The 18,211-nt window shown below is 43.3% G+C and overlaps 2 protein-coding genes across 4 annotated transcripts in view; one reads left to right on the top strand and one right to left on the bottom strand.

Moving 5' to 3' along the window:
- Window positions 1-18,211, top strand: part of LOC307197462 (uncharacterized protein) — a 520,611-nt gene that overhangs the window by 484,129 nt on the left and 18,271 nt on the right. The window contains exon 3 of the mRNA XM_079943364.1: window positions 11,519-11,620. Coding sequence (XP_079799490.1) covers window positions 11,519-11,620 — 102 coding nt within the window. The remainder of the gene's footprint in view (window positions 1-11,518; window positions 11,621-18,211) is intronic.
- Window positions 7,824-18,211, bottom strand: part of ZNF521 (zinc finger protein 521) — a 284,341-nt gene continuing 273,953 nt past the window's right edge. For all 3 annotated transcript variants that reach the window (XM_079943362.1, XM_079943361.1, XM_079943363.1), the window contains exon 8: window positions 7,824-8,566. In XM_079943362.1, the coding sequence (XP_079799488.1) occupies window positions 8,537-8,566 (30 nt within the window). In that variant the 3' untranslated portion in view covers window positions 7,824-8,536. The remainder of the gene's footprint in view (window positions 8,567-18,211) is intronic.

Genomic DNA, 18,211 nt, shown 5'->3' with positions numbered 1-18,211 from the left:
TTGGAGTTTGGTGCTAAACACATCAACTGAAATCATTACCGTCGAAGAGATCAAAGAAGGAGGCATTTTGGACATGCAACTCCAATGTGTTGTGGCTATAAACTGAGTCCATGCTGACCCGGGTCCTTGATGCCCTTCTTTACCAGGTTAATGAGGACAGTGGCAACTGTGGAACTGAGGAAAAACGGCTGAGATTGAGTCTCTGGGTAATTTTAATTGTGAGTTTCTGGGGAGCAGGGATCTTGTCTTACCCCCTCATCCTTTGTTGAACTAAGAGGGACTGAGGACTATAGTCAAGCTCTTAATTCATCAACATGTGCTTAATTGAACTTCCAGGGTGACATCACTGCGGGTGGATTTTAAAAAAATACAGAGAGCAGATTCCCCATGCTTGAAAGATTTACAGTCCAGCTAGGAAGCCATGAATTGCTAAGCTAGGCTATAAGGGCAATGGGAATTTAGAGAAAGGAGATAATGGTGCAGATTAGCCTGGGATTTATGGAAGAGGGGCTTGGTCTGTGACCAGAAAACTGACCAGGATTGAGGTAAGTGGAGGGAAAGAAGGAAGAGCGTGTGAACAGTAGGAATAAACAGACAATAGACGTGAAAAATGAAGTAAAGGGATGGACTAGATGTGCAAAGGAGGATGACTTGGATTCACTGACAGAAACAGGTTGAAGCTGAATGGGTAGTTGGGCAAGATTAAAACATTCTTGAAAGTCTAAGGAACATTCATCTTTTTCTGGAAGATAATAAGACCATTACTTCAGGTTCTCATAAGCAGGAGACAAGGTAAAAGTGGTGTTTGTTTTTTAGAAACACTATAAAGGAGGGAATCAGATGGATAAGAGGTACCATGGAGAAAAAGCAGTGATTCTAGAATCAACATAAAAGGAGCCTGGATTAAATAAAGATAATAATACTTAAAGCAATAACTTTCCTGTATAGGGCATCTAATATATTTCAGGTGTTTTTAGTCACTGACAGCAACACCAGCAAACACCCTACAACAACTTGTAAGTATACTTACCCTCAAATTAAAGAAGGAAAAAGAAATTTCGGAAAAGCCAAGTAAGTTGGTCTAGGCTACATAGCTAGTAAGTGGCAGAAAAGGGCTCAAGTGCCATTTAAACCACACTCTTCCTCACTGCCTTACTCTGGGAGTCACTGGTATTTGCTGAGTGAGGAAATGATGTGAAATAATTGTTTTATAAAGATGAACATGGTGGCTATATACAAGAGGGATTAGAGAGAGGAGAGACCAGAGGTAGTAGATGAAAAGGACCTCCCTAGGGTCCTGTCATTGGAAATAGAAAGGAAAGAATAAACATAAGAAATACTGCCAAGCAAGAACATGGGGCCTGGTGACTGATGGTGTAAATTATTGAAAGGCAGAGGAGAGTGAGGACGGGGGGAAAACCCTTCTCGTTGGGTGGTGAGAAGGCCACTGTGACCTTCGGAACACATTTTCAGTAAATGGATATTGATGGAAGCCAGCCTGCAGGTGAGGAAGCAGCGAGTCAGTGGTCAGGAAGTGGAGGATGTGGGAGCAGACCACAGAGCTGAGAAATTTGGAAGAAAATAAATAAAACAGCCTTGGGAGGAGGTTTCGGAGTCAGGAAAAATGATTTTTTTTTTTTTTTTTTTTTGAAGAGGGGAAAACCAGTGCACATTTGAAGACAGAGAACAGTATGAAGATAGGTGGGAAAATAAACTAAAGGAGCTAGAGGAAGAGGGGCCTCTGTACATGGAAGGGGTCAAAGGAGGTGGGAGGGGGTGGGTTAGAATTGTCGAGCTGCCCAAGAGAACTTTCTGTGATTAGGAGAGTGTTCTGTATCTGTGCTGTTCTATACGGTAGCCCCTAGCCCCATAAAGCAGCTGAACACTTGAAACGTTCCTAGTGAGAATGAGAAATTGAATTTTAAACTTTGCTTAATTTAACTTCATTGCAATCTCAGTAGCCACATATTTAGGCAGCTACTGGCTACCATATTGGACAGCACACTCCCTTAGAGAAACAAAGGTTCTGTCTCCTGGACAAGGAAAACAAACTCTCCCTCTGATTCAGTAAAAGACAGCAGAGAGGGCTTCCCTGGTGGCGCAGTGGTTGAGAGTCCGCCTGCCAATGCAGAGGACACGAGTTCGTGCCCCAGTCTGGGAGGATCCCACATGCCACGAAGCGGCTGGGCCCGTGAGCCATGCTGCTGAGCCTGCGTGTCCAGAGCCTGTGCTCCTCAACGGGAGAGGCCACAACCGTGAGAGGCCCGTGTACCGCAAAAACTAAAAAAATTTAAAAAAGACAGAGAGCAAGACAAACCAGGGATGTTTCACATGCAGCGGAGGAAAAGTGAGTTTGTCCCTGCCACGTGACCTTGATTTTCATTGGTTATAGCTTGGTGATAGCCACATTGTTAGAGCATTAGATGAGGAGAACCCACCTGAGTGATAAGGGATTTGAAATTCACAACCCCGTGTAGATGTCAAGGTCTGAGCTTGACAGATGAATTGAAGGATTGCCAAATCTCATGTGGCACCACCGATACTCATCCTCTGTCTGCAGTGCTCGATCAAGATGCTCCTTGTTCACGTGAAAGGGAGATGGAGACGGCGCCGGTAGGTTCCTTGGGACGAGGACCACTTTGGGAATAGGTTCTCCTGGTGTCTGAGTGATGACAAAGCCCTCCTCTGATTTCTTAGTCCCCATCCTGCTTCCACATCTCATGGGCACTTTGGATTTGGATATTTTAAAATTTGGATATTTAAAAATCACCTCCAAAAGGAGGTGATTCCCCTCAGAATGATTTCACTTTGGACATAGTAAAAGTTTTCTCAAAGAATTTCCCACCCAGAGAAGGGAGTATGTGTCCTGCCCTGGATTCTGCAGGTAAACGAAGAGGGAGCCCCCGATGGGCGCCCACTGCTTCCCTGAGACAGCTTCACCCATCATCGTTTCACTGGCACGCCATCCCCTGGATCATGGCGTGTGTTGTTTGGGCTGTTTTTCATAGCCTCTGCAGCTGGGAATTCAAGATGCTATACTTAGGCAGAAGTCCATGAAGGAATTAATTGATATGAGCCAGAAGTTGATTGCCATTTAAGTACTCAGCCTCCACCATTGCCAAGTTTCCCTCTTTGCAGAAAGAACTGAGCTTGCCTGCAAACTGGCTCCTTCAGGATGCGAGCACAAGACGGAATTCAACCTTTAATATGCTGCATCACCTGCTTGGAAATAAAGGGGCTCTGTGCCTTTCCCCCAGTTGACAGCTGACTTCATTACAAAGGAATCTGGCGGAGACGGGGCTCCTCCCTGGCCCCGTGAGGTGCTCACCCGGGAACGCAGTGCCAACCAGACCTGAGCCTTGGGATTCTGCCAGAAACCCACGCCGGGTCATTTTACCCTAAATCATTCCTCTTTCTCGAACTCTGGGCGTTTGCAGTACCTTTGGTAGTGCTCCCTCGAGACAAGGGAGACAGTAAGAGGCTCCAGCCTGCTGAAGCTGAGTGGAGAAGCGTTTGCAGGTATTCTCTAATGGATCTGGAGTTTCAAACGTCCTTTCTCAAGGGTTCTGCAGTGTTGCACCCCGACAGGCACAAAGCGGGGCTGCCGTGCTCTGTAGAGTGGAACTTGAGGGTTCATCGGAATCCTTTTCCAAGTTCTGGAACAGACCCAGCACTGCTCCAAGGAGCCTAACTCAGCCTGGGGGGACCCCTGGGGGCCGCCTCTGGGGTCTTTACCTTCCATTTGGACTGGAACACTGGTTAAGTTTATCAACCTTCAAAGCAGAATGTCAACCCTCTCACCCATTTACATGATTTCCAAAGCATATTTAACCTAGCCTCCATTTGCCACAGAGAATATAGCATATCTGACTTGCAACGGAGAATACTGACTTTCTGCTATTTTTTATCCTTCATCATTAAAAAAAAAAAAATTCCATCTGACATCTAAATATCCAGGAACAAGGGCAGGCTTATATAGAACACATCCATTTGGTGCATTGCTGTTCTACCTGAAGCAATAGAAATATGAAGGCCACAAAGCAACATCAAAACTGCATATGATGCTCACATATACAAATCGTATAATAATTTTACTTTATTTTAATTTATTATTTTTTTTGCGGTACGCAGGCCTCTCACCGTTGTGGCCTCTCCCGTTGCAGAGCACAGGCTCCGGATGCGCAGGCTCAGCGGCCATGGCTCACGAGCCCAGTTGCTCTGCGGCATGTGGGATCTTCCCAGACCGGGGCATGAACCCGTGTCCCCTGTATCGGCAGGCGGACTCCCAACCACTGCGCCACCAGGGAAGCCCCGTATAATAATATTAAACAAACATTTTAAATAGTCTGGAATGAAAATAATTGGAAAAAAATAATACTTGATGCTGAAGGTCAAACCTGGCGATCCAAGAGTAGGGCCTGGCCCGAAAGTCTGTCTCATATGGCCTGCACAGTGGGGGTCAGCAGAGCTTGAATAACAAGTGGAGTAGGCTGCCAACATTCAGAAATTGGCACATGGCACGTAACCACCCGGATTGCTGGCTTCTCCTGAGACACTGGGCGACCTGGCCTTGGCAGGTGATGGGTGATTTGCTCTCTGGGTGGCCAGAGTTCCCGTGGGGCCTGATTTCTCACTCATAAAGCTTGTGATCCTGAATCAGGGGTAAGGGTGCCACGTGGGGTTCTGGGTCATTTTCCCCCTTTCCCCTTCTTCTGAAGCTTGCCATAGGTTATGTTACTTTAGAGTTAAAATAAGCATTACACGCCCAGTTGTTAAAAAGTAATGTTGAGGAAAGAGAGTTTGAGGCCCCTACTTCTCTACTCCTTGGATGTTATTTTCAAATTTCTAGTCTTGAGCCCAGTATACTTATGTGTGAATGGAGCCTGGCCTGGTGGGTCTCAGGTGTGGCTACACTAGGATCACCGGGGGCATGTCTGCATTCTAGACCAATTAAGTCAGCCTCTCTGGGGGTGGGATTCAGGCAATAGAGTTTTTTAGGGGAGTTCCCTGGCGGTCCAGTGTTTAGGACTCGGCGCTTTCACTGCTGGGGCCCAGGGGTTCAATTCCTGGTCGGGGAACTAAGATCCCACAAGCCACACAGTGAGGCCAAAATACACACACACACACACACACACACACACGCACACATATATATGAATCTTGCAGGCAATAGAGTTTTAAAGTTTTCCAGATAATTCTAATGTAAAAAGGTCCTTGAACAATCATAGAGAATTTTACATTAGAGCAGTTTCTCAAAATTGGCACTGTTGACATTTGGGACCTGATAATTCTTTGTTCTGGGGACCTGTCCTGTGGACTATAGGATGTTTAGCAGCGTCTCTGGCCTCTACCCGTAGGTGCAGCCACACTCCTCCAGATGACAGCCACTGCATGAGATCGTAAAGTTAGGGTCAGGAACAGTGGCCGTTGTATTGGCCACCTGACTGCATATAAAGTCACTGAGAAATCTCTTTTGGAATTGAGTGATAGGGAAAAAGATCTCTCGTGAGCAAGTGGTATAATCCTTCCTTTCTGTTGTTGTTTTTCCCTTTACTACCAGGAAGCTCAAAGCCAGTGCGAAAATGCGTTCAAAACCAAAATTAAAGCAGAAAACAGGCCAAATGCTTCACTGTATTTTCTCTTCTCTGCACGATGCTGCTCCCTATTAACGTTTTGTTAATCTTTATTTAAGTTGCCTTATATTCTTAGGGAATGCAGCAGGAAATAAATATAAACAAGGAAATAAGCAGAAGGAGGGAATGACTGCTCCACACACCGTTCAGTATTTATGATCCAAAGAATGGTTGGTTATAAAGAAGGGCCTGCTGAATCTGAACGATCTCATAGTCACTGGAGGATCGGGCAGGCATATGGAGCAATAAGAGTCAACCTCTTTGGCCTCCAGCTTTACCTGGGAAGAGGCTGAAATGCTTGTATTGAAGGAGCCCAGTGGCCAGCCATGTGACAGCCTCTAGAATGATAGGCACCAGCCTCCATTGCTTCCTAGGAATTCCAACCCTTGCTGTTTACCGGGAGCCTGGGAAGTCTCTCAGAGGTGATGCTGTTAAAGGCAGCTTAGGCTCCATCCCTGGATAATACCATCACCTGCTTCCTTTTCATGAATGAAGAGCAGCTTCCTTTTAGTAAAATAGAACCCACTCATTAATAACCTGAGGTTTTAAAGCTTTTTAAAAAATCATCGTGTGGCTATTTCATTTTAAATGCAAAATCCTTGAATAGGCCAGAGATCTTAATTTTTTTAAACATAGCTGAGTATTTTAATTATGAATGTACTTGCATATTCTTAGCATACTTCATTATTTATGTAGCTGGTGAAAAAGCTTTTTAATTAAATAGCATGCTGGCAATCCATTGTGAAATGTATAGTTGTAGGTTTTCCTAGCATTAAAAAACTAAACACACACACGATACACTCTGGCAAGCAAACGTACATTAATTACCAGGAGGTACCTGTTTCTGAATGGTCCTAAAATTTGACCAAACTTTCTTTTATTGGTATCAAAATAAGTAATATAATTTGCCAGCACTCTGCATGGCTATTCACATTCAATGCACTCAGCTAATTTGGAAATGGGGTAGAACAGTGGGTCTCAAAGTGTGGCCCTCCAAAGTCTGGAACGTGAGCCCCAGCTGGGAATGTCCTAGAACTGCAAACATTTGAGCCCCACCAGGTCTACTGATGCAGCAATTCCGGGTGTCAGGTCCAGTACCCTGTGATGTAACAAGCCCTCCAGGTGATCCTGACGCAGGCTAGGGTTTGAGCACCATGGGGTGAGGCTTACACCTTGCGTGGCTGGTATCTGGGTTTCATTCATGGTTCCCCTGGTGACAGGTGGTCACAATGAAGTGAACCAGTCCATGCTTTAGCTTCTCCATCAGAAAAAGTGCTGTGAAGATTCTCGCTTGTTTAAAGAGCTGCTTGAGGTCCTCAGAGTTTCAAAGAGGGTGAAAGAGTCCCAGTGGGTGAAGTATTTTAAGCAGGATGTGGATCAAAGTTGCCCACTAACATCAGGTCTATAGTTACTGATTTTGGCTAAACATGTATATTAGGACTCAACGTACACATGGCTATTCTCTTCCCCCTCCCCCCAAAAAAAGCCTCTGAAATTCGAGTGCCTATTCATTCACCATTTTGTGGCAAGCCATGGTGTGAGCAACCAGTGAGCAAACTTCCAGGCAACACCCTGTGCCTGCGTGAAGGCCTATGACCAAGCCACGTCACCTCTCCGGGTTGGGGGAGTGAGGCCTGGAGGTGGCTGATGTGGAGAAGATCACACCGAGAGTCTGCGCTCTGTGCCAGTGCGAGGCTCACAGGCTCCCCGCTCTGTGCTTTGTCTTCTGAATGAACAAAGCTGCTTCTTAAGTACACATAAGCCAAACTGCCTCTCAAATTGCAGCCATCTACTTTGAGTTCAGATTTGCACAGCATGACATGAATTGGGCTGCAAATTATGCAGAAAACAGCCATCACATCCATCTGTGATGTCAAAATCCTCCAGTACAATGTGACCTGGTAGGATCTGCAAGAGGAAGAAGTACCTCGGGTCTGATTCCTTCCCTATGCGACGTGATGAATCTCCTCCCAGCTGCTTTTGGCCCAGCGTGGAAAGCTTAAATATGATTGAGGTTATGCCTGGGATATTCTCAAGAGCAGAACTCATTTCCAAGGGTGCGGGCAATTAGATTTTTTTTAATGGCAGAGTAACTAGAAAAAGAAAACACACAAATACACTCATACCTAATGGTAAACTGAATTTATTTCCTCTTGGAAAACAATTCCAGTAATCTCCAGGTTCAGACCGCAGAGTAAACATTAATAACAGTAACATACAGGTTAGTTCAACTGATTCAAGAATTTGGCTGTGTGAAATCATTAAGGAAAACCTTGAACACTCAAAGCTTCAAATGTATCCAGGAAAAAAAAAAATTCTTTGACAGTCTACATAACAACTATTGCATATATAGTGATGCTACCTGTCACATTGCAAGGCTTACAAATATATATACGGGCCTTATCCAGCTGTGGGGTTCTGTGAGAACATCTCTTCATGGTTTGCAAGAATCTTCAGCAATAAAAAATAGTCTTGGGTTTAACTGTTGATATACCAAAAGAGAAATTCTAGGCTTAAGTGTTAAGAAAAGGAAGTCCAAACATAGTCTCCTGTGTAACAGGGTTGTTTTAATCTGTCTTCCTTGAAAATACTTTCTCTTAAGCCATTTTGCTCACATTTTTTTAAAAATCTTGCCTGAATAGGGCCCAAGTCCACTTGTCTTTATAAGACCATTTTAGTATCAGACGACATAATACATGTGAGACACTTTATATACAGGGGGTCTATCCGGTGCTCAAAAGTTCAAACACATGAACATCCAACAGTTTTGATAATACAAGTTTTATGGTACAATACAATGTTTCTGAATAATATACATTAACAATGAAAGTTTCGTGCAAAGAGTAAAATATGTTCCCTTTTTGTGCCACAAAAGTCATTCTCCTTGAGAGACCGTGCTTGCACTAACTGCTGTGTTGGGTCATCGTATGATTCTGTAATGAAAGGGGGAAAAAAAAAACCTTAAGTGATTGTATTTTCATCAAACCAAGTATCTATAAATGCTGATTGATTTATAATGACCTAAATACTGTATTTCTGCACCCAGATGAATCGGTGCTCATGGGACCGGCTCCTCCCCTCCCCCAGTGGGAGCCAGGATGGAAGGGCGGGGCCAGGGGTCTCCCCTTTCTCTGCCTCTGTTTTGCTTCCCCGGAGACCGCCGCCCTACCTTCCACCATCTCTTCTTATCAGGATACGACCGTCTTTTCAAATGCCTGGGTAGCACTATTTTAAGTTATATTTATCTGTGCATCATTTCCATTCATTACAGATGCTTTTGTTCTACTCACTCTTAGAAGGTGAACGTCTTAACAGCAGAGGCTCTATCTGTCCCTGAATATAGACTTTACGGGCAAGAACAGCCTGGCCGACAACTGACATAGAGGACAGGAAGCTTCTCCAGTTCCTCTCCTTGGGGTGGGCTTGGTGCTGGGTCCCATCCTGGCGCAGGAGCAGATCACAGCAGCCTGCAACCTCCCCCGTCCCCAGCGGGTGCAGTCCTTGTTGTATTCTGGTGGCCTCCTCTCCATCCACACAGCATGTCCCCTTTCTGAGCCAACATCCCGGTTCCAAATTGAGCCGGCAACTGGGATTCCTGGGTAACTTCTAACTACAAGCCAGGTCCTGGGGGTAAACACTGGGCCCCAGACCTGGGCCTACGGCCTGCACAGGGGATGGTCACAGGTCCACGGGACTTTCATTCGGAGCAAACGCCTGGAGATGGCCTGATGTGCACCTTCCCTCCGCTGTGCCTCCCCTGAGCCTCGTTCTCCCACCTCTCCCAGTCGACCCCCTTCCCCGTCCCTTCTGATCAGAACCTTGAGGTCTACCACAAAATACTACCACTTCATGCTCATCCCGTCTCAAACTGCTTTCCCCTTCTCTGATTTCCCACTGTGCTTTATACTGCTTATATTGTACGCATCCGGGGTCTCGTGGTTAGCTGCAATTTCGGCTCTCTCCCTGTGTCTGTAATTTTGGTCTTCATTCACTTATTCATTCTTTCACAAGCGTCTCTTGAATCCTGGTATCACCACCAGGCGTAGCCCCCAGGATTGCAGCACTCAGCAAAGCGGGTCTGGCCAATTGAACGACTGACAAGCTAGGCAAGGGCCACTGACGGGAGAAGGACGGTCTCTGCCTTCCCATCTTTAGAGTGTTCACAGTCTCAAGAAAGTCACGTGGGCACATGATGGTAAAGCAACCTGGTGGGATTATATTAGAAATGACCATAGGAGTATCATGCGCGCCTAACCCTGCCTGGCTTTTGGGGAAGGCTTTGCAGTGGACGTAACTCGTGACATTTTAGTTGAGGCTGGAATAATATGAATGAATATGAACGAAGAGGCATTTGGGAGGCAGGGCGGGCATTCCAGGCCAAAGACCCACGTGGGTAAAGGCAAAGAAGAATATGCAAGGTATGTTCGTGGACCTGCAACTCGTTCAGTTTGGTTGGAATCTTCTCAAGTGTCCAGAACCAAGCATGCTGATGAGAAATAAAGATAGATAGAGAAAAGTTTGCGGCCAGATTATGAAGAGCCCTCTGTACCTGGCTAAGGAGTTCAGGCTTTGTCTTGTAGGGAAAGAGGAGCTATGGAAAGTTTGCAGCAGAGGGCTTTGTCTCAGAGATCTTTGTTATCTTTTCATCCCCCACCAAACTAGCAAAGTGCCTGCCTGATGCATAAAGGATGCAGGACCAGAGGCCTCGCTGCTCAGGGCTGCCCAACTGGGGCTAAGAGCACCAATGGAGGAGACATGAGTCTTGTGAAAAGGACCCAGGTCTTCCGTTCCCTATTTCAAACTACGCCCATTTTGTAAGAAGATTGACTGACAGCAAATAATGAGGATGTTATTTCACTCAGCCTTATTTAAAACATACCATTTTTATTAATTCAGTAAAAGACAAGCTGGATTTTAAATTTTTCTTTAGTAGTCCTCGCCTAAAAGTACATACAGGAGCAGACCAGTTTTATGCCAACTCTTTTTTTCTTTGTATTGATTGATTCTAAATAAATACTTCTGCAAATTATTTTTCACCAGCACGTAGATATAAAGGGTAATCAAAATACTGATGAGACTAAGAAACATTGCTATCCCCTTAAATATCAACATAATTATGATCAAAGAGGTTGTAAACAGTAAAAAAGTTCAATTACTCAAAATGCACTGTCTAAACTTTTTCATGCATTTTCCTATCTCAAAGAGTCAAGCCTGATCTTACAGAAAGGTGCTTTTTTTTTAATTTAAAAAATTAAGAAAATAAATACAAGAATCTATGACAATAGTTATCTAAATGGTAGAACGTTGACAGGAGGATGTGTGATTACTTTTTATCATAAAGTAAAAAACAGAAATCAGTTTAATAACATTATTTAAAAATATTTAAGCGCTTACTATAGACATTCCACATTCAATCGAATTTTAGTGGTTAATAAAGGAAGCTATACTGCAATCTATCCTGTGTTCTTCTATGTGCCTATATTAAGATACTGCAGAACAAAAACCTAACACAAGTTGGCCATAATAGTTGGCAACAGTTGTTTCTTGGATGCTTTCATCCTAAACCAAAGCCATACAAGTCTCTTCGGAGCTGCAAAGAAATGAACAAATACATATGAATCACTTATTGCAACAGATTGAAGTTGCTACTATAAAGGATGTATGCTTTGCATATAAAGAGAAAAATATATATATCATTTGAGAGAAGGACAAGGGTACGGCTTGCAAAATTCAAGATTCAACAAAACTAAAGAGCTGTAATACAAATCACGTCTAAATGGGAAATCTGGCATGAAACATGGTAAAGGCAGAAAGTTCTCTCGGTGTAGAGATACCTGTATACCATTGAGATCACTTTTTGTCCTTCTTTTTCTTTTTTTCTCCAGATCAGCTGAGGGTGAGGTCAGGCCTCCCAGTCCTGGCTCACCATTGTCTGTGATTCTCAAGGTGGCAACTGGGCATATTTGCATTGAAAACAAAACAAACAGGTGATTCTGATCCAGTCCTCAAGGGCTTGTCCTCACCACTTCTGAGGATCTTTGGGATGTGACTGTTTCCCTCCTCCACGCAGTACTTTGAGTCACTGAAAATACAAATGGCCTGATTTCATCTTCTGGAGGAAGGAAGGAATGTCTGAGCTGCACAGGTTACTGGGTTGGTTTTTAGGGGTTGGAGAGAAAGATGAGGAGTGTTTGTCTCCAGACTTCACTGAAGGCCCAAGGATAAGAGAAACAAGAAGTTGCTTCATGGGAGCCTTCCACCTATTTGGTGTGTTTTTAAAATCACAGACAGAAAGGGAGACAAGAAGCGAGTGGGAAAGATGAAAAGTAGACCAGAGAAGCGCTAAGCCCAAGGAGAGGGCAGGTGCCTGCCCTATCTCCTCCCCACACCCCGCCACACCACAGAGCCCTTCCTGAGCCCCTGCAGCACAGGCGGGGACGCGCAGGGCGAGAAAAGGCTGCCAGGCCACGCGCAAGCAGCCTTCTCCTCTACGAGTTTTCTGTTCTTTGGGTCTGGAGGAAACCACTACGCTAGAACAAAGCAGTGGGTAATCTCACCAATTTTACACAGCAATTCACAGTCCCCAAGGTACTTTAATGCAATGACAGGTTATGAGAAAAAATATCTGTTCCAATGAAGGGAAAGTGTTTTACATAATCGAGGAGAACATCAGTGCAACATCGACGCGGGCTGGGGGGGTGATGACAGAAAAGGAAGTTGGAAGAGAAGAAAACTTCTGCAATCCCACAGAGAGCCATATTCTACTCTGCAAAAAGCCATCTCTTGGAGACCCCACGTCTAAGTAACCGAAAATTGCAAACCATTAATCCCAGTTATGAACAGTTGTTTTACACGAGGGGGGTTTGTGTTAAAAAAAAAAATCAAATTCACAACACACCTTAAAGCTTAAAAGACGATCCATCTAGGTATGATACTTTAATAGCCAGGTTTAAAACAACAACAACAGAAACACTCTTTACTGAAAAGGGCCCCATTTAGAAGGAGTTTGTTCTATCTTTTTTTCTCTAAAATGTGAAATTAGACTTAGAAAGCTAAAAAACAGATGAGGACCTTAAAAATTCCCTTCTAGCACTATGAATTTCTTTAAAAATATGAGATGCCTTTCATTTTACAAGACTGGAATTCTCATTTTGGGCTTGGCACGCTAACACATGATTAATTCAGCCTCCTCCTTTCAGAGGGCTGACCACATTTACTGGTCAAACGGTTTAATCCTATTTAAAATGCAATCCAAGCAAAATATTTTTAAATTAAAAAAAAAAACAACCCACCATCCCCTGTAACTGTTCACCTTGGCCAAACTATCCCATTTTCCTGTGATCTTGATGTGAATTTGAATATCTGTACCTATAACAAAGATGAAGTTAAGCTCTGGAGGAAAGCCAGGGGGGATCTACCTTCCCAGGGTAGAAAAATTAAGTCCCTAGCCCCAAAAACGGTGCCACAGCTTGCCCTCGCTTGTCCAATATTTTGACAGACCACGTCTCGTTGTCTGTGCTTTGTAGCCCTCTGTTGGCATCGGCAAAATGTTACATAGCAGTGATAATAAAAATAAAAACTGTCAGAATGGAAGTTTTGTGAGCTTTGTTGATTCAAAGATGTTAATCATTTTTACCATGAGTTGTGTATTTATAGCCTTTTGTCTCAAATTCTGACAAGCTTTTAAAACTAAGAAAAAGAGACAGCATGCTATTTTAAAAAGGAATGAAAAAAAAATATAACAAGCTTTCCACTAATTCACCATGCCATTAGAATCCCGAATTTAAACTGCAGTTGTATTCAATTTAAATGAGATGTTTTCCAACCAGAAGAAATAGTAGGCAATTGTGGCTTTGCAACAATGCGAGGCGGGAAGAAATAAAAGACACAGAAGGATTAAATGTGGCTGTTTCTTTCAACAGATGGTGACAGCACCATGGCAGCATGTTGTTTTTTCTTTAGTTGAAGAACGCACACATCCGTAATCAATCATCACTGATTAACTAATTATATTACCCTTCCTTTTATCACGAGGGCTGGACCTTTATCTGTAAGCACTATGGATAGCCTGCGTGCTTTCATTTTTCTAGAAGCATATCCCAGTACACATACAGTCGTGCAGTTACAGGCTGCAAACAGAATTCTACATCATCGTCCACCTTTAAGCACTACTGCTTTTTTTTTTTTTAATTTTTTATTTATTTTTTTAAACAAAAGCAATTGGTTTCCAACAGCCTGGATAATAAGTCTTTTGACCTGCATTCTTCTTTGACCCATTAAGGTCACCCTGTGCTCGGGCATATAGCTGACTTAGGAGATGCCTGCGAGTCCTACATTTTATCTCCTGCCCACTCAAAATAAAGCTTTCTTTAAATGTGTCTGCACGGGTCCCTGAAGGCCAAAGAGGCATCCCCGTAGCGGGCAGTGGAGGGACAGAAGCTTCTGCCTTTATTAATGAATGCAGACCATTATGAGTCTGGCTGGCTCCTTCCCTGTTCCCAGAAGCATATACTGTACGTGACTTAAAATGCTAGAATATTGACACAAAGCGAGCCGGGCACCCCTAAGGAAAATTACTCCTTGGATATAATGTAGGCTCGTAACAGCTATTAGAGTACAAAATAAAACCCTCCGGGATCAAACTGACATATACCGCATTCTACCTAGTCCTCAAACATTAGAAGAATTTCTTTGTGAAGGCGCTCTCAAGGACAGCATTAAACTGACTTTTGTAGCAAATCTGCAGCAGCTTTTTGGCTTAGAGCTTTTAGTACTAAATCTCTGGTTTGAATCAATATAAGTACTATATCTTCTACATTAATCAATACATTTGGTTCAATACATGTTCTATTAAATTATACTTTCTAATCAAGATTTTTACATTTCCACGCTCTCTCTTTTTTTCATTCCCGAGTTCTTTTGCTAGTAAAACAGCTTTAGGAGTGTATCTAGCTAATGGAGAGAGGATACTGGGTGATCTCCCCCATAGGTTAGAGAAAAAAACTACAATGGCGAAGAGTAGCCTTTGTCTTGATAAGGTTAACAGGATGTGAAGGCAATAAATTAACATTTTCAAAGTCCACATGACTACCGAAGTACTCAGAGTTTTAAATTAATTAAAAGTGAATTGCTTCAGCTTTGGAAGTACTGTTAGAATGTTCTAAAAATCACCCAAACCATCCAAAATACCAGTTAGACCCCGTTCTACCACCCCAAAGTTTCCCTTGTCTACAAATCATATACGTCTTAGCTGGAGAAGTTTGGGGTAATTGTGTCTTTATGGGCCCTACCTGGCAAACGTCAGGAACATATATGTGGGTACGTGCATTTTGGTGAGATATATTTTAATGAATGTTCTTCAAAGACAAATGTATAGTATTTCCCAAAGTGCGCTGACAGTCTAAAACACATATTCACGTGATGGATGTTCGTGACCAGGGTGGCTGACTCACGATTTTTACTTTGGCAGGATTCACTAAAATGAGGTTCTACACTTATTTTGATAAACAGCAATGGGATTTCCCAAACCGTCTGTCACGATATGCTTTTGCCCCTCTCTTTAATGCCATGGATGTTGCATTTATGATCGTGTTTGCGCTGACAGAATTTCCCTTTTTATTTTTTCATATGGTAATGTCATCACTATGAACTTAGAGAGACACTGATGCATTTTCTTTTGACATTTCACAGTTCACATGGGCTTGGCCTGACATCTCAAAGCCTTTTCTGGATGACACTAAGCTATATTAAAGCAAAAGGTGAAAGGGTATCATCAGAAGTGATCAGAAAAATACACGATATTAAGGAAAAGGACTATTAGGTTATTTAGTTTGTCCCCTTGTTGGACAAAAATTGTTTTATAAAGTTCACACTCTAGGCTAGTTTTAAATGCTTTTGGCAATGAAGCGTCTATCACAGCTCCCATAGGAAATGATTTCACATTCTAATAAACCTCACTGAAGGACTTTTTTTGTATTTGCTGTTCTTTGGACATTCATGCTAAATATGCCTAGAAAAGGTTGGGCTGAGGTAACTCTGAAGCACGTGGACACTGGCATGTTTATGAGTTTATGTTCAGAAGGCTTGACCATGTATCTGTAGTATAAAGTTCTTCTATCTCACCCAGAGAAACCAAAAACACAATCCAGTAAGCTATTTCTTAGTCATTATACAAAATATGTCATTCAACTGCTTTGTTCTAGAGAGAGATGCCTACAAATTAAATAGATTCTAGAAGGCCAGTGGGACAAGGTTTCCCAACCTCAGCAGTACTGGAATGTCGAGGGGGACTAGTCTTTGCTCTAGGGGTCTGCCCTGTGCCCAGTAGGATGTTAGCAGCATCCCTGGCCTCTGTCAACAACATGCCAGGGGCACCTTCCCAGTCGTGACAGCCAGAAATCTCTAGACCTTGCCACATAGCCCCTGGGGGAAAAGTCATCCCCAGTTGAGGACCACTGCTTCCAGTGTTTTGAAAACACATTGAGCTTGCCGCGCCTGCTTGAGGATGCGACCTAGTCTTCAGTCTCAGAGCTATCTCCCCCCGTCAAATTACAAAAAAAACAAAAGGGGACAGCAAGAGGGACACATATATGCCACATGGAACTATGGCATGGCATTTAAAAAGATGGTCAATGGTGAGAATGGGCATTTGCTGAGAAATCAGGGAAAGGATTCTTCGAGATATATAATAAATGGCATTGCCTGTATAAATAATCATCTCTCCAAAAATGTCCACTCATTCAGCAGTTTACTAAGACCTTCCATGTACCATCAATGAACAAAGGTGGTACATTTTAGTGGCACTTAATCAGTGCTGCTTTAGAAATATTTACAATCTAATAAAGTATAAAGGGACCCAAATATTAAAATCTGGAAATTACTATTTAGGCTATGGAAAGCACTCCTTACTCTGAACGAAACGCAAAGCCATCATCCCTCATTTGCTGGTCGAGCCAACAACACCTGTAAGTGATACTTCAGAATAAAAAAGAAATGGTTTCAGAGCTGGGAGGGTTCTAGCAGCATCTGTTCCAACATCTCATTTTATAGGTGAGGAAATTAAGTCCCAGAGAGTTTAAGCCAACTCTCAAGGTCTTACAGCCACTGCAGCGGCTGAGCTGGCTTGCGGGAAGAAGCAATTGTTGAGCGGTGCAGGTCGCTATGTTCTCATCCCCGGGCTGGGCTGGCTGCAGAGACTACAGCTGCTCACCGTCAGGGCACTCACCAGGGACAGGAGGACAGGGTGCCATGGGCCACAGAGAAAGGGCGCCTCACCTCCTGGGCTTAGTTCTCAGAGGAGTCACACTTGCCCGGTGCTGGAGTGGGAGGTTAGAAGAGAGTGACGGGCTCCAGGGGGAGAGACCAAGCAGGAGCCAGGCTGAGAGTGGCCAAGGGCAGGGTACTGGTCCCTGTGGGGCTGAAGATCCATGCGGCTGGGCAGGGAGGTAGGGGTCACTTCAAACAGAGCCTATTTTCACCACAGGTGCTCTTTTGTTTACAACAGCAAACCAAGCTGGGAAAGCCAATGGTGGTGAACAATATCTTGAGAATACCTACCTAAAGCCAGCCTAGCCTTAGTCTAATGTGAGTCTTCAGAAGCCTAAGCAAAGACTAATTTTTAAAGGAATGCCATGTCCAAATTGCTAATGTAGAGCAATTTTTAGTATTTTGACAATTAAACACTTAAGAGAAATAAAACAAGCCACGCTGGTCCACCAGCTTCAAAAGGACAAATACTGATGACGGGTCATACATGACAACGTGAACTTCGTAACCATTTCATTTCTCATTACGAGCCTAAAAATGGTAGTAAAGGGGATTCCCTAGTGGCCCAGTGGTTAGGACTCTGCTCTCACTGCCAAGGGTGCAGGTTCGATCCCTGGTTGGGGAACTAAAATCCTGCAAGCCACACAGCGTGGCCCAAAATTTAAATTAATTAGTTAATTAAAAATAAATAAATAAAATACATGAAAAGAAATGGTAGTAAAATTTCAGTCGCTACCTGACCCCTATCTGTTTTGCATATGGGACAGGCTTGAAATTTCCCTTTTTTGAACTGACAGGAGCATGCACTATCCACTACACTGAGGAAAAAGAAAAAAAAAAAAAGGTGCCGAATTAGAAGAATAGGTTAAAAAGAGCAAAATAGCCACTGGGAAATACATTAAAAGTACAAAGTTTATTTTTAAAAGAGAATAATGAGTTGAGCTACCTGTTTACACGCACGGAGGCAACGGAAAATTTAAATCAAACTGCAGAGAGCCAGCAAAAATGAAAGAGAGGCCAGAGCTTAAAGATTCTGCTCAGATTCTAGAATTGCAGGATCCAGCGCATTGTGGGACAGAAGGCTTTGATAGGCAATACAGTCTAATAAGATATTCAGGGATTAAGTCAGTGCTTCACAGACAGATGTGTCCATGTGCCAGTTGTTGCTAAGCTTTAATTTTTCCCCCTGTAATGTTTAATTTATCACACTGGTGCTTTCTAAACTAGAACACCTGTAAACCAGGTTAAGAATGACCTCCTTCCAATTTTACATCCGTGAACAGTGCCCCTTCTTCGTGCTCTAATTGTAGATA

This window comes from Stenella coeruleoalba (assembly GCF_951394435.1).
Source record: "Stenella coeruleoalba genome assembly, chromosome: 14".
Taxonomy (NCBI): Eukaryota; Metazoa; Chordata; class Mammalia; order Artiodactyla; family Delphinidae; genus Stenella; species Stenella coeruleoalba.
This window is presented reverse-complemented; position numbering and strand designations above follow the sequence as displayed.